Here is a 13,480-nt window from a genome sequence, read left to right as displayed (position 1 = left end):
ATAAGCTTCACAATAACAATTGGCTAATTTAATATAGACTGGAGTGAGACCATAGACGTCTCTCGAGCTGTCGCGATCTCTTTCTGCTCGATCACTGTAGCGCCTCAGTTCAAGCGAACAGCAGCGCGAGTGCCCATAACCTGATCATCTGTTCCGCTTTACAGCACGAAACAAATCGAGAATGAACACAGGGAGCGACATTTAAACGTGTCTGCTTGTCCGGGAAAAGGGGATTTTTAAGTTTCAAGTGAAAGAGTGTTTTACTTGCCCGACCGATCGAAACGCGAAATGATTTTGATCTTGTACAGTCAGTGTAAACAAAGATTGGTAATGGATAGTTTCTGGAAGCTGCGCTGTCTTTGTGAGAGAGACATTAGTGGACAAATCAAAACCAATGAGCCTTACAGCTCACTCAAAAACTCACAGAAGAAACATACTGAGGTAGAAATGTTGAGTTTTTTTTTATTTATAATAGGCTATATGATAGTTAAGTAACATAACACGACTAAGGGCTGTTCTATAATAGCACGATTGCAAATTTTACACTGAATTTATAGTTTTATAGAAGTAGCCTAGTTTATATGTAGTAACTTACATTTTAGACGCATTATTGACTGGTTTTGTTCTATTTCACCGACGAAAATAGTTATAAAAGAAAAGCATCATTGAGTGCTGTGTTTTGTTACTGTATGATTCATTTGAAAGAATCGTTTTAATGAATGACTCAATGATTCATTTATTAAGACGGTCACTTGTCGCCACCTATTGATTTATTGTTTAAAGGCAAAGGCATCATTGATTTTATTTTTTATTTTATTATTTGTTTAAACATTAATCTCATAATATTTTTACAGTTGTAATTTTGTAGTGTAAATTAATTTAATGGATAACAGCCCTTTTTATTAAAACTGAATTTGATCAAATGTAAGAATTTGACATAAAACATATATTTAGTAAGGTTTAATAAATTGTCCTTTATAAACGCAAATAACGCCCTGGTGACCCCCTACAACAAATTACTTTGTAAACATGTCACCTTTTTCACCACTTGTGAGTTAGCAGGTCTGTTTAATATTTCAAAAATTACAATAAATGTTCAAATTTAGATTTTTTTAAGAATTGTTGAAAGGTGTCTTCTAATAAATATAAAAAGGCTCTAAAAGCAGCCAGGGCTGAGCATCTCCGCAAACTAATAGAAAATAACCAAAATAATCCAAGGTTTTTATTCAACACCGTGGCTAGACTAACAAATAAACAAACATCACCAGAGCAAAATATTCCATTACAATATAGTAGTAATGATTTTATGAATTACTTCAATGAGAAAATAGAAAGCATCCGAAACACAATTGTAAATATACAATCCTCTATGATGTCTTATGATTCAGCCTCAATTATGGCCCCTCTAGAACAACTACACCGCTTTACAACTATAGGACAGGAAGAGCTAAATAAACTTATCATTGCATCGAAACCAACAACATGTTTATTAGATCCAATACCCACTAAACTACTGAAAGAAGTGTTACCTGTAGTCGAAGAGCCTCTTCTTAATATTATTAACTCGTCTTTATTTTTAGGTCATGTTCCAAAAATATTCAAGCTGGCAGTAATAAAACCTCTCATTAAGAAACCGCAATTAGATCCAAATAACTTAGCAAATTACAGACCCATCTCAAATCTTCCATTTATGTCTAAAATACTAGAAAAAATTGTGTCCGCTCAATTGTGCTCTTTCTTACAAGAAAATGATATCTATGAAAAATTCCAGTCGGGATTCAGACCGCATCATAGCACAGAAACTGCGCTAGTTAAAATTACAAATGATTTACTTTTAGCTTCTGACCAAGGCTGTATCTCAATACTAGTTCTACTCGATCTAAGCGCTGCGTTCGACACTATCGATCATAAAATACTCCTGGATCGACTACAAAACTACACTGGTGTTCAGGGACAGGCATTAAGCTGGTTTAGATCTTACTTATCAGACCGTTAACATTTTGTCTGTCTAAATGGGGAAAAATCAAAGATAACGTCAGTAGACTATGGAGTGCCGCAAGGATCTGTGTTAGGCCCTCTGCTATTCTCAATATACATGCTGCCACTTGGTAATATTATAAGAAAACATGGAATTAATTTCCACTGTTATGCTGATGACACTCAATTATATATCTCATCACGACCAGATGAAAACACTAACTTATCTAAATTGACAGAGTGTCTAAATGATATAAAATGCTGGATGACGTGTAATTTCCTGCTATTAAATTCAGATAAAACGGAGGTACTACTTATTGGTCCAAAAAACTACCCACAAAATCCCTTACAATACAACTTTAATTTAGAAGGATGTCCTGTTACTTTATCCACTACAGTAAAAGACCTGGGTGTTACACTAGACCGCAACTTGACTTTCGACTTTCGATTACTGTAATGCTTTATTAGCTGGCTGTCCTGCATCCTCAATCAACAAGCTACAGTTAGTGCAAAATGCAGCTGCTAGAGTTCTTACTAGATCAAGAAAATATGATCATATAACTCCTATTTTATCATCTCTACACTGGTTACCTATTAAGTTACGTATCAATTACAAAGTATTCCTACTGACCTATAAAGCCCTAAATGGTTTAGCTCCTGCGTATTTAACAGACCTTCTATCGCCATACAATCCATCGCGCTCTTTAAGATCACTAAATTCGAGGCTTCTGGTCATTCCTAGGATATCTAAGTCCACTAAAGGAGGGAGGGCGTTCTCGCATTTAGCTCCTAAACTCTGGAATAGCCTTCCTGATATTGTACGAGACTCAGACTCGCTGTCCCAGTTTAAAACTAGATTAAAGACGCATCTCTTTAACCAAGCATTCACTTAATGCTTAACCTTTGATACTGCTGAATCAGTTCGAATGCATTAACATTATGAACATCAGCTATGCTAATTATTTCCCATCTGCCTTTCTGCTGTTATCTCGGGACGCTAGTCCCGAGGTAAATAGCGTTCGTCAGCTCCAGTTTGTATCCAGCCTCTCACGGAGACTTCAGATGCCCCAACGCCTGTGAAGAGACGACTCGACGCCTGTGAAGAGACGACTCAAAGCCGGCGATATGTTATGCCATAAATTAATACTTGATTAACTAACTGTATTTTTCTATGTACATTTCCGAAATGCAATTTCTGTAAAGCTGCTTTGAGACAATGTGTATTGTGAAAAGCGCTATACAAATAAATTTGAATTGAATTGAATTGAATTAAATGCAACATGTACCCAAAGTCATGTGAAATAATTGTTACATTATCGTGATTTCAATACTGACCAAAATAATCGTGATTATGATTTTTTCCATAATCGAGCAGCCCTACTGTGATTACTATAGCTGATTTTTTCAAAGAATCACAAATCTTTATGGGATAAAAGAACAAGCAAGAGCCTGCCTGAGGGAGCATAATTAAAACCACCCTATCATCTTCAAGTAGATGCCTACCAGGTAGAAGAAGGTATTTCAGGTACACTTGTTTACATGCATTATGTTACAGCCCAGAATAAAACTGCTCCTAAAAGAAAAAATCAAATTAATTAACAGGACGCCTCAAATATGTACTAACAAATCAATATGTAATTGTAAATTAACACCTCATCCAAGATTAAAAAAATCGCATACTGTGCCAAAAACATTTTAAAAACGTGTCCCTCCTAAACTATATCCCTGCCAAAAACACATCCCTCCCATGCAACAATCTTCTAAAAATGGCATCAAAACAGCATAAGAACAGAAGGACTTTTTTAAAAGCAGCTAAAGAATTAACCTCTTTTCCCACCAAACCCAATGGATTATAAGTCGAGGTATGGAGTCTTACCTCACATTCTCTGGAACCAGAGATGGTGTAGGTGCATGGTCCAGTACCATTGACTAGCACATCAGTGCCCTCTGTGTTATTAGGCTTGTAGTCCACATAGTACTCCTGCAATGGTGTGCTGAGTGTGCGCTCTGTCTCCCGGGACTTTTTCCGACGTTTCCGAGCTGCAGCCGAGTTTTCCTGCAGCTGCTTTACACTGCTTGGATAGCGCTTCCACGAGACATAAATTACCAGGAGGATCATAGCAACTGACAGGAAAAGGGCAACACTTCCTGCCACTATCTTGTGGAATGATACTGGTTCGAAGTCTTGCTCAGGTGGTGGGACAGCCGGCTGAGAAGGTGCTGAAGAGATGGTACCTTCCAAGGATGTCCCCAGGCCCCCTCTGCTGTCTCCAGATTTAAGAGTCGGGACAAAAGAGCTGGCTGGGGTCTGTGCAAAGGCGACCAAAGGAGTAGAGGGAGCAATTACGGTTGATGGCATAGCAGGGGCAATCATGCAAACTCTATTGGCGTCAACTGCATCCATAACCTTCTCCCCTTGAACTTCTTTGGGTGATGCGCAAATCATATTAATTTCTCTGTTTCCGCGGAAGTTTCTCAGCCAGGCCACTAGCGGACAAACAACTGGTCCACAGTCCCACATATTTCCTGCCAGACTAATTGCAGTCAGAGAGATCCAGGCATCCACAGCTTCTTGAGACACATTGACAAGCTTGTTTGAATCCAGGTTAAGTGTCTGCAGGTTCGGCATGGCCCGGTACACTTCTGCATCTATCTCCTGCAGGTCATTTCCTGAAAGGTCCAGCTTCTGCAATGATGTCCAGGTCCACGTAAGGCCTTCACTCATGGTCCTAATGCGGTTCCACTGTAGGTAAAGAGCACGTAAGTTATAGAAGCGTGGGAAATTGAAAAAGTTGATTTTGGAGAACTGGTTATGCTCAATATGCAGCTCAGTTAGCTTCAGCAGGCCAGACATTGAATTGCGAGTAATGCTGCGCAGACGGTTGTAGCCAAGGTCAAGGAACTCAAGATTACGACAGTCCTGAAAAAGGCGAGAGGGAAGATTCTTAAGGGAATTGGAGCGCATGTGCAAACTAAGTAGCTTGCGTAGACCCTGGAACTGTCCTGGCTGCAGAGCTTGTAGCTTGTTGTAAGAAAGGTCAAGGTTTCTCAAGTTTGGTATCAGGTGAAATGTGGTGTTATGCAGAATTGTGATCTTGTTGGAGCTCAATATTAGCTCTTTGAGCCTCCGTATCCCTTGAAAAGCACGTGCATCTACATTGGCAATGTAGTTGTGGTCCAGGTACAGCCAAATGAGCTGGTTGAGGCCAACAAATTGTCCAGCCTTTAGGCTTGCCAAGCTGTTATACCGCAAGGACAGGCCTTGACAGCCACCAGAGAGGTTCTTGGGAACATCACGGAATGCACTAGACTCACAGTATACAATCTTGCCATCACATCGGCAGCTCCGAGGGCAAGGACGCTCACCAAAGCATGGAGTGGAAGAGAGCCATGCCTGCATTAGCAGTGGCACCATGAACCAGCGGTGCCTCATGGCAAAGCCTGAAATGCAAATAGAAAAAACAGTCAAAAAACTACTTACTCTCTGAATGCACAAATATATGAAATAATTTGATAACACCTAAATCATGCCATTACAAACGGGATTATTCAGTTCAATTCAATGTACATACAATACTAGACACAATACTGGGCAAAAGTGAAGCAAACTAGAGGTTGACCGATTCACCGGTTTTGCCAAAATATCGGTACCAATAGTTAATTGGTGCAACTATCATTATCGGCAAAAATCCACACCGATAATTTTTCCGGGTTGCGTCCGTTGCTGGAGCGGCTGAGAAGGGTGCACTGTCATTACACAGTACGAAAGCACTGAGAAGAGTCTGCTGGCATTATACAGAGCGAGAGCGACCTCTAGAGGCGGAATAATAACTATCACTGGCAGCTCCTGTTGTTTATTGTAACATGTGAGGCTGCACGCTGCACAGAGAGAACACGCTTCACGGAGAGCGCTGACACTCAGATGTGCATATACATATTGCCATATCATTATAAAGTAATTAATTTGTTGATTAGATGCTGCATTAGCAGAGAAAGAACAGAAGTATGTTTGCCGTTTATTAGTACCTCAAGCGGTTAAAACAATGTGACAAAAACACACCCAAACCTGACCCAATAATGTTTAATGTCGCAAATGTTACCATTAGTTTATAAAAGCTGGACAATTTTATGCATTCATTACCCGGCAAAGTTACATATTTAAAGCTAGGGATGTGATTGCTTTCTCAACATTGATATGTTCATGTAGCCGACAGAAACAAACAAATCAGAAACGCATTCGATTCAATTATTTTTTATCACTGCAATACATATTGTTATTTTGATTAGATAATCATCAAGTGTTCTAATATAGAAGCAAATAAAGTAATAGACTATACATTTAGGCCTAATATACATGTATGCAATTTTAATGCTCTGGCATTTGCAGATATTTAAAGATGGCCATCTTTAAGCACGACTCCTTTCATTTATATGAAATGGTAACACTTTACAATAAGATTACATTTTTTAGCATTAACTAAGGTTAATAAATGTTGTAGAAGTATTATTCATTGTTAGTTTGTTAATTTCAACATTTAATAATACTGTCACGGTTTTGGTTTTGTTTCTTGTTCCTGGTTCTTGTCTGTCATGTGATCCCCTGTTCTAGTCATGTGATCTTGCCTTGTATTCCCCCATCTGTTGTGTCATTGGTTGATTGTTTAAATGTTCACAGGTGTCCCTTGTCTCGTTGTTAGTCCAGTATGTATTTAAGCCCTGTGTCTTGTTCAGTCTTTGTGAGTTCTTGATGTTGTAGTGTTGATCAGTTATGCAGTTAGTTTGAGGTTTGTTGTTTTGTTCCAGAGTCTTGTTCCTAGCCCGAGTCTTCGCCTAGTTTTGAAGTTTATTTAATAAAGAGTGTATGCTGCATTTGGACCCTGCCTCCTTCTTGCTTCAACCTCACCACCATCGTAACAAATACATTTTAAATTGAGTTTTAATTTATTTGATCTGTTATTACCTTAGGTTATTACCAAGGTACAATTGTATTGCTCAAATAATACATGGAGTAAAAACGAATAATGCATATAGTTAATGAAAGCTAGCTAATACATCCTTGTTAACAAATGGGACTTGCAAAGTGTTATATGAAATTTACATAGGCTATGTTTCTAGGTTATAGCTAAAGAAACACACATTTGACCTGTAGTATTTTAATGTTTAAATTATTTTCTGTAGAGTTCATTCTGTATAACTTCTCATTTTAATTTATTTAATTTAGCACATTCCAGTTCGGCACTGTTTTACTTGGAGTGCTATGTTTGTTTTTAATCCAATATCCATTCAAAAAAATATCGGTTGAAAAATCCGTCATCGACATGTACGGTCAAACCTAAATATCAGTATCAGTAAAATCCACTATCGGTCGACCTCTAAAGCAAACAGTGCAAGAGAGTTTAAAACAGATACAGCAGATTCACTTTCCATGTAGGGCCCTATGATTTCCGTGATGCGGAAAACGTGGACGAATCACGGAATTTACACGTGAAAACGCGGAATTTGCATATATTTTGTTGACATATTAAATAAACAAATTTTTGTTTACTTCCTTCTCATTTTTCAGTTTAAAACAACAAACGTAGAAAGGTCTCTAGCTAAACCGTAGCCAAATGGCATTGTTAAACATGTTGCCTAGTAACCATACAACCTCACGTTCACGCGTAGGGAAAAAAATGTCGAAGCGAGTGGCTTCTGATGAGCTAACGGGGGCTGCGTTAGTGGTAGATGCGTCCATTTGTATACTGTAACGTGCTGATCTAACCAGCGGTCTCATAAAACGTTAAAAAAATGTAAACGTCTGGGAGAATGAGTAGACCCGACCCGATGTAAACGTCTGGGAGAATGAGTAGACCCGACCCGAAGCGCGCAGCCATACAGCGCGCTAGTACTGCATTGAGCTCTCTTTCGTGTCTAAATAGACAAATACACACAACATTATGTCTAAATATCCGTTTTGGAGAGTATTCACGTAAACTATGTCGGCTATGTCTTAAACAGTTGTGAGAGGTATCGGATGTGCATCACAGTGAGATCGCATGTCATTGGACATGATCCGACGTCTTAAAGTGACAGTGGGTAATAAACCTAATGCGGTCCGTGTCAAGCAACAAAAGAAAAAGAGAAAAGCATTCACTGTTTGTTAATAGCTTTAATATGTTTGTTAATATGTCTGCTTGAAAGAATAAATTATGTATGCCAGTAGTTATAAAGAATTTTTTACTTTAGGAAAAGTGGTTTTAATGTCATTGTGTTGGCTTTCTGTCAGGCACATATCGTTGTTTCAATGTTTCTGTCTCCCTGCAGCATGTCTGCATTTAATCTTTGATTTAATATTCATCAATCCTACCTTGTAACTGTTACCTTCATGTTACTGTTTTTTTGGCAAGAGATTTGTTGAAGGTTTGGCTTAATTTTGGAGAATCTTGAATGTACTTTGCTGAATATATTAAGAGTTTAAATAAAAAAGCTGAATTGTGAGTTTGTGTAACTGAATTTAACGGTCAATACTGCTTAGAAGTGAAAAGAAAACAAGCAAATCCGAAAAATCCAAAAGGGCTAAAAATAAATCCCAAAAAATGGAATTTGAAAAAAAATAAAACGGAATTTGAGAAAAAATAAAAAGGATTTCATAGGGCCCTATCCATGACAAATAACTCTCAATTGTTTGGTGCAGATTCAATCGTGATCCTATTAGGACGCTGTGATATATTGCGACATGTTGAATCGTGAAATGTGCATTGTGATGTGCATTTTATTATGAGGTAGTTGAAAATGCCCAGCCCTAATTGTTGAGTAGTTTCAAAGCAGAGATTAAGACGATTAATGAGAGAAGAAATATTGTAATTGTTCTGTGATTATAAACCCTTGAAATATTACATTTATACAGCAATATGATACCACACAGGACCCAATTAACAGTGGTGATTGTGCAAATCAATCCAGTCATGCTATGTTGTTTAATTCTTCTCTCTGGCAATGGCAAACATGCCTGTCTTCCAATAAGCTTGGACATGAGCCAACTACAGTATAAAAGGAAATGTCCTGAGAGATATGCCTCGGCCATCGTATTAGTCGCTAATTATAATCTAAATGATTGTCAGTCAACCAAATCAGTTATATTTGCCTGGATGTTCAGTGACTCTGCTAGCAGCCTTTGTCCATCTTTCCTTAATACACATAGGAAGGCCTGTTGTTCTTGTCAAAACAAATGGGAGGTTGAAGTGAGGCATTATATCAGCAGTGAGTTCACAACTAAACATTGGATCAAGAGGTTAGAGGTCTGGGTAAAATACGCATGTTCTTTATGTGAAGGTCTTGGCTAAAGTGTGGACATTTTCCAGTAATGGGATTTTATCATTTGTGCTGTTTCTTTCCGGCCTTCATACCCACACTGTGTTGCTGTAAAAGGGTTTCAATTCCATCCCTGATGCAACTTTTACAAAGCTGGCTAGAAATAGCATTCTGAAATAAAGTTCCTGAGGCATTATCTGTCTGTCTGAGACAAACAATGTGGTGATGATACATTAATATTCTGATAACAAGAATTCAGGAAAGTGGTTATATGAAATATCAAAATATACATTTCGCTTAAAGACAAATTTATTGCAAAAACCATCAAAATAACACCTTTAGAAACGTGCATGGAACCAAATGGTTTATCTGAATCTATACAATGTTAAAGTAATTCTACCAGATGTTCTCTAAGGTTGAAAAGGAGAAAATACGGTACTTCACTGCATTTAACAGCTTATCAAGACCAAACATTTAAATAGTCAAGAACATTATTAATGCACCTTCTGTTCCTTATTTATAATATACCTTGGCCTCAAAAAGCTTGCTGATCTTGATGTGATTAATAGTGGATGTATTAAGTCATTTAAACAGTTAACAACCAGAAAATGTCTGAATAACTGTCTTAATTTTTGAAAACCATATCTATTGTTATCATGTAGAACCTAAAAATGTCACTTGGTTTGATTTCTTCTTATTTAACACAATGACATTCATACATTTCTGCGTGTGGCTTCAGTGTCCATAGTGTCCCGTAACTATTTTTGGGATCCACTGATTGTGATTAATAACAATCACAAAAACAAAGCACAGAAGTGCTGATGTCTATGAGCGTAGACCAACAACTGATGCACAAGCAGGCTGCAGTACAATAAAGTAATTACGTCACTGGCTTCCATTCACACTAACCAGACAATCAGACTGTATCAGCTTAATGACATTTGCTAATGAAATGACGCTGATAAAATTAATGATCCATGTGAAGTCTAATGAAAATTAATTTGTAACAAACTTGATCTGCCACTTTTCTTATTTTAGATGCATCTACACTTTTTCTTCTCTTGGTAAAACTGATTTTGCCTCTATATATGCCTACATACCCTTCACAGTGATGCTCCAAAATTTTACCAGGTTGGTTATTTTATGTTTGCTGTCAAGATCTCCCACTACAGTGCCGCAAAGCAGCAAGCATAGCTCATCATTTTACGAGCTGTGGAAGGCCATCTCGCCACACGCTGCTAACGAATAACAATCAGAGCAGGTCACATATCTGTCGAATAGCCCCTGTAAAATGATTGAAAGCACATCCATAATCAAGTACTCTAATGTGGCCATAAGAAGGTCTGTGACTTACAGTTAATTGCAGTGCTTAGTTAAATAATGATGAGTGTAGTAGAAATCATGAAAAACATGTAAGAAATATATCTCTGGTAAATATTTATACATGTTGTAAGAATGTGACATGCATCTGTTAATAAAAGCCAAATGCAAATGCAAATTAACATCGAAAATCACACTGTTAACACTGAAGCAATGGATACTGTCAGTTTGCTTTTCTGTCATTGAATAAAATCTATGGCTTCACATTTCTTTGATGAAGAAATAACTCCAGCTGCTCAAACAAGTAATTTATGCAAAACTATACAATAAGCCTTCAAGGCATTGTATGCACACTTGCATTGATGCAAGCACAATGCATGCACATAATGTGCACCTTTTCCAATACCATATATAAATCTAAGAAAGAATATTAACTATCGCAGTACGATCTCCACACTATCAATAATGCACAGGCACACTCTGAGAAATTGCCTTTTTGCCAAAAATGAGGTTCAATTAGCATTAGAGTGTTAAAAAATGATTTGGCATAAGTCTGCTATTTAAATCAGTGAGAGATGACGAGTAATAAGCTGATAATCAGTTGACTTTTTCTTTTACCAATATTCACACTTTCCAACTTAATTGGTTGTCATGTCTATGGTTGAATGGCACAGTTTGGATCCCAACTGAAAATCACAACATAGTTTACAGGTAGGCCTACAATTAGCTATTCAATTTAAAGTTTAGACACTCAAACTTTGCATATAACCATTCATTCTCCAGTGAAACATATCTAGCTTAACATTTACACCTTATCACGAGGGGATATCAGTCCACACCAAAGATTGAAAATCAATTTTCTACCAGATCAGCAAACAGATTTGCATAAATATAATGGCATAAATAACAGCAATACATACATTTTCTAAACATATTTTGCATTTTGACAATATATTACAAGCAGCATAAATAAATAAAATATTCATCAAAATACACATGTTTTTGTTGTAGTAGCCTAAATAATCATTTAAATATTATTGGACAAAAAAGTCAAAGATCAGTTCTAGTTTTCAGACACTTGAACATTTATAAACGAAAAATCTGAATAAACTTAATTAACATCGATTAACATCGAATAAATGCCCACCGAATAAATAAATGGACTGATACACTTGACTGTAGCCTACCTTACCAGAATCATACTGTGAACTGAAGTGAATGCAGGGTCAGATTTGATCACGAAATATGTAGCATAGGTGCTTATCATATGCAAAATAAATATGCATACAAATTGTCTTAAAGACAACACCATATGAATGCATGCATAGGACTAATACACCTTTTATGCTTATCAGAGTAAGATATGCGGTCTCTTTTATTTTAATGCATAGACACCGTTTGAAGACTATTCACATCTCAATGAAAAAATTATTCACCTGCAGGAAATGTCCCCCTGATGTATCACCATAAACATCTACCGTGGTTTCCATGTTCACTTATGTCCGAGTGATAGTCAAACTTACCCATCACCGCGTCTCAGTCAACTCCTCGCCACAGGTTTTACAGCTTTCTACCGCTCGAGACCCGAAACGGCATGGCACGCGCTCACTTCAGATGGTTCGGTTCTTCCACACGCGCACGTTCCCGCCTGTAGTCCTCCACCGCAGAACAGACGCGGGAAATCTTCAGTCTCCCCTGACTGACCACTGACCATATCTTTTAATTCCCCTCAAAACAAAATGTTCATAATAAACATCCACTCGAACAGAAAGAATCCATTTTAAATCCTAAAATTTTTACATCAAGTCACAAACAGAACCGAAGACGCGCGATTCCAAATCCAAGTTATCTACCACAAGTCAAACTTATGGAAATCCCAGCAATCCCCCTCCACCTCAGCGTATTCCATCGCAGCATAATGCGCAAACACTGTCTTTCCCGAGCTGATGATGCGTACCGAAGATTAATCCGTGGATATTTTGTTATAAATAAGAATTATGATGTTTAAGAGATTTCAATCCAGTTCTAAATTATTGCATTCAGAGAATATTGTTTAGAAGAGTCCTCCACTCCATCGGGAATGTTTCTCCTCTCCTGTACAGTTCCCGACAGTAGCTACAGAGATGCAGCACGATCATGAGTGGTTAACCACAACCGCCTGTCGCACCATAACTTTGTCAGACAGAATCCGAATGCCCTCTTCTGGCGAACTGACATCTCCAGCAGCAATCTCTTCTCCTCTCATTTCACTCTCACTCGATATTTCCAGAGGAAAACGAGTGGGTGACACTACAAGTCTATTAGATCGACTACCATAAAAGAAGAACACTCGATCCAGCTGAAGAGCTGAATCCAGCTTGGTCTTTTCTTGACCAAGAAATCATAACAAATATCAAAATCTTTTTTTATGTACTGCTTCTATGTTCCTTTTGAAGTTTTAGATTCTTTATTCAGAAATAAATGTAAACTGAATTTCGACTTTGTGTGGATTGCTGCGTTTTAGTGCTTGTGAAAATGTGTCACTTTTATTTGAAATAAAAGTGTCTCGATATACAGTTTCTTATGTTTCTTTCTTTCAGCTTCAAACTTTTAAAAACAAATTATTCATAGGTGAGTAGCCTACATTATGTATCATGCAATTTATTTTAGCATTCTCCTGCTGCTCCATAGAGGATGGTGTGAAATGTAGTTTTTTAAACGTTTATTTATTTAAAGTAGATATTTACACATACGTGGGATACAAATTATAAAAATTCACCCACAAATGAAAATACTGTCATCGTTTATTCACACTCATGTTGTTCCAAACCCAGACTTTCATCCATTTTTGGAACACAAATGAACATTTTAAAAAAATATGAAGAGACAGGATCGCTTTATACACTGATTAAAT

At 37.4% G+C, this 13,480-nt stretch overlaps 1 protein-coding gene across 3 annotated transcripts in view; it reads right to left on the bottom strand.

The window, feature by feature from the left end:
• LOC143750099 (leucine-rich repeat transmembrane neuronal protein 4) overlaps positions 1 to 12,729 on the bottom strand; it is a 141,559-nt gene extending 128,830 nt beyond the window's left edge. Inside the window, exons 1-3 of one of the 3 annotated variants that reach the window (XM_077242955.1) lie at positions 12,111 to 12,677; positions 3,854 to 5,418; positions 3,364 to 3,550 (exon numbers count right to left, since the gene is read on the bottom strand). In XM_077242955.1, coding sequence (XP_077099070.1) covers positions 3,527 to 3,550; positions 3,854 to 5,418; positions 12,111 to 12,114 — 1,593 coding nt within the window. In that variant the 5' untranslated portion in view covers positions 12,115 to 12,677 and the 3' untranslated portion in view covers positions 3,364 to 3,526. Of the gene's footprint in view, positions 1 to 3,363; positions 3,551 to 3,853; positions 5,419 to 12,110 lie in introns of those variants that run through there. The other 2 variants (XM_077242954.1, XM_077242953.1) reach the window with 2 other exon arrangements.
• Positions 12,730 to 13,480: the final 751 nt, after the last annotated feature.

This window comes from Siphateles boraxobius, unplaced genomic scaffold (assembly GCF_051911475.1).
Source record: "Siphateles boraxobius isolate OS27281-9 unplaced genomic scaffold, OSU_SipBor_1 25, whole genome shotgun sequence".
NCBI classification, from domain to species: Eukaryota; Metazoa; Chordata; class Actinopteri; order Cypriniformes; family Leuciscidae; genus Siphateles; species Siphateles boraxobius.
This window is presented reverse-complemented; position numbering and strand designations above follow the sequence as displayed.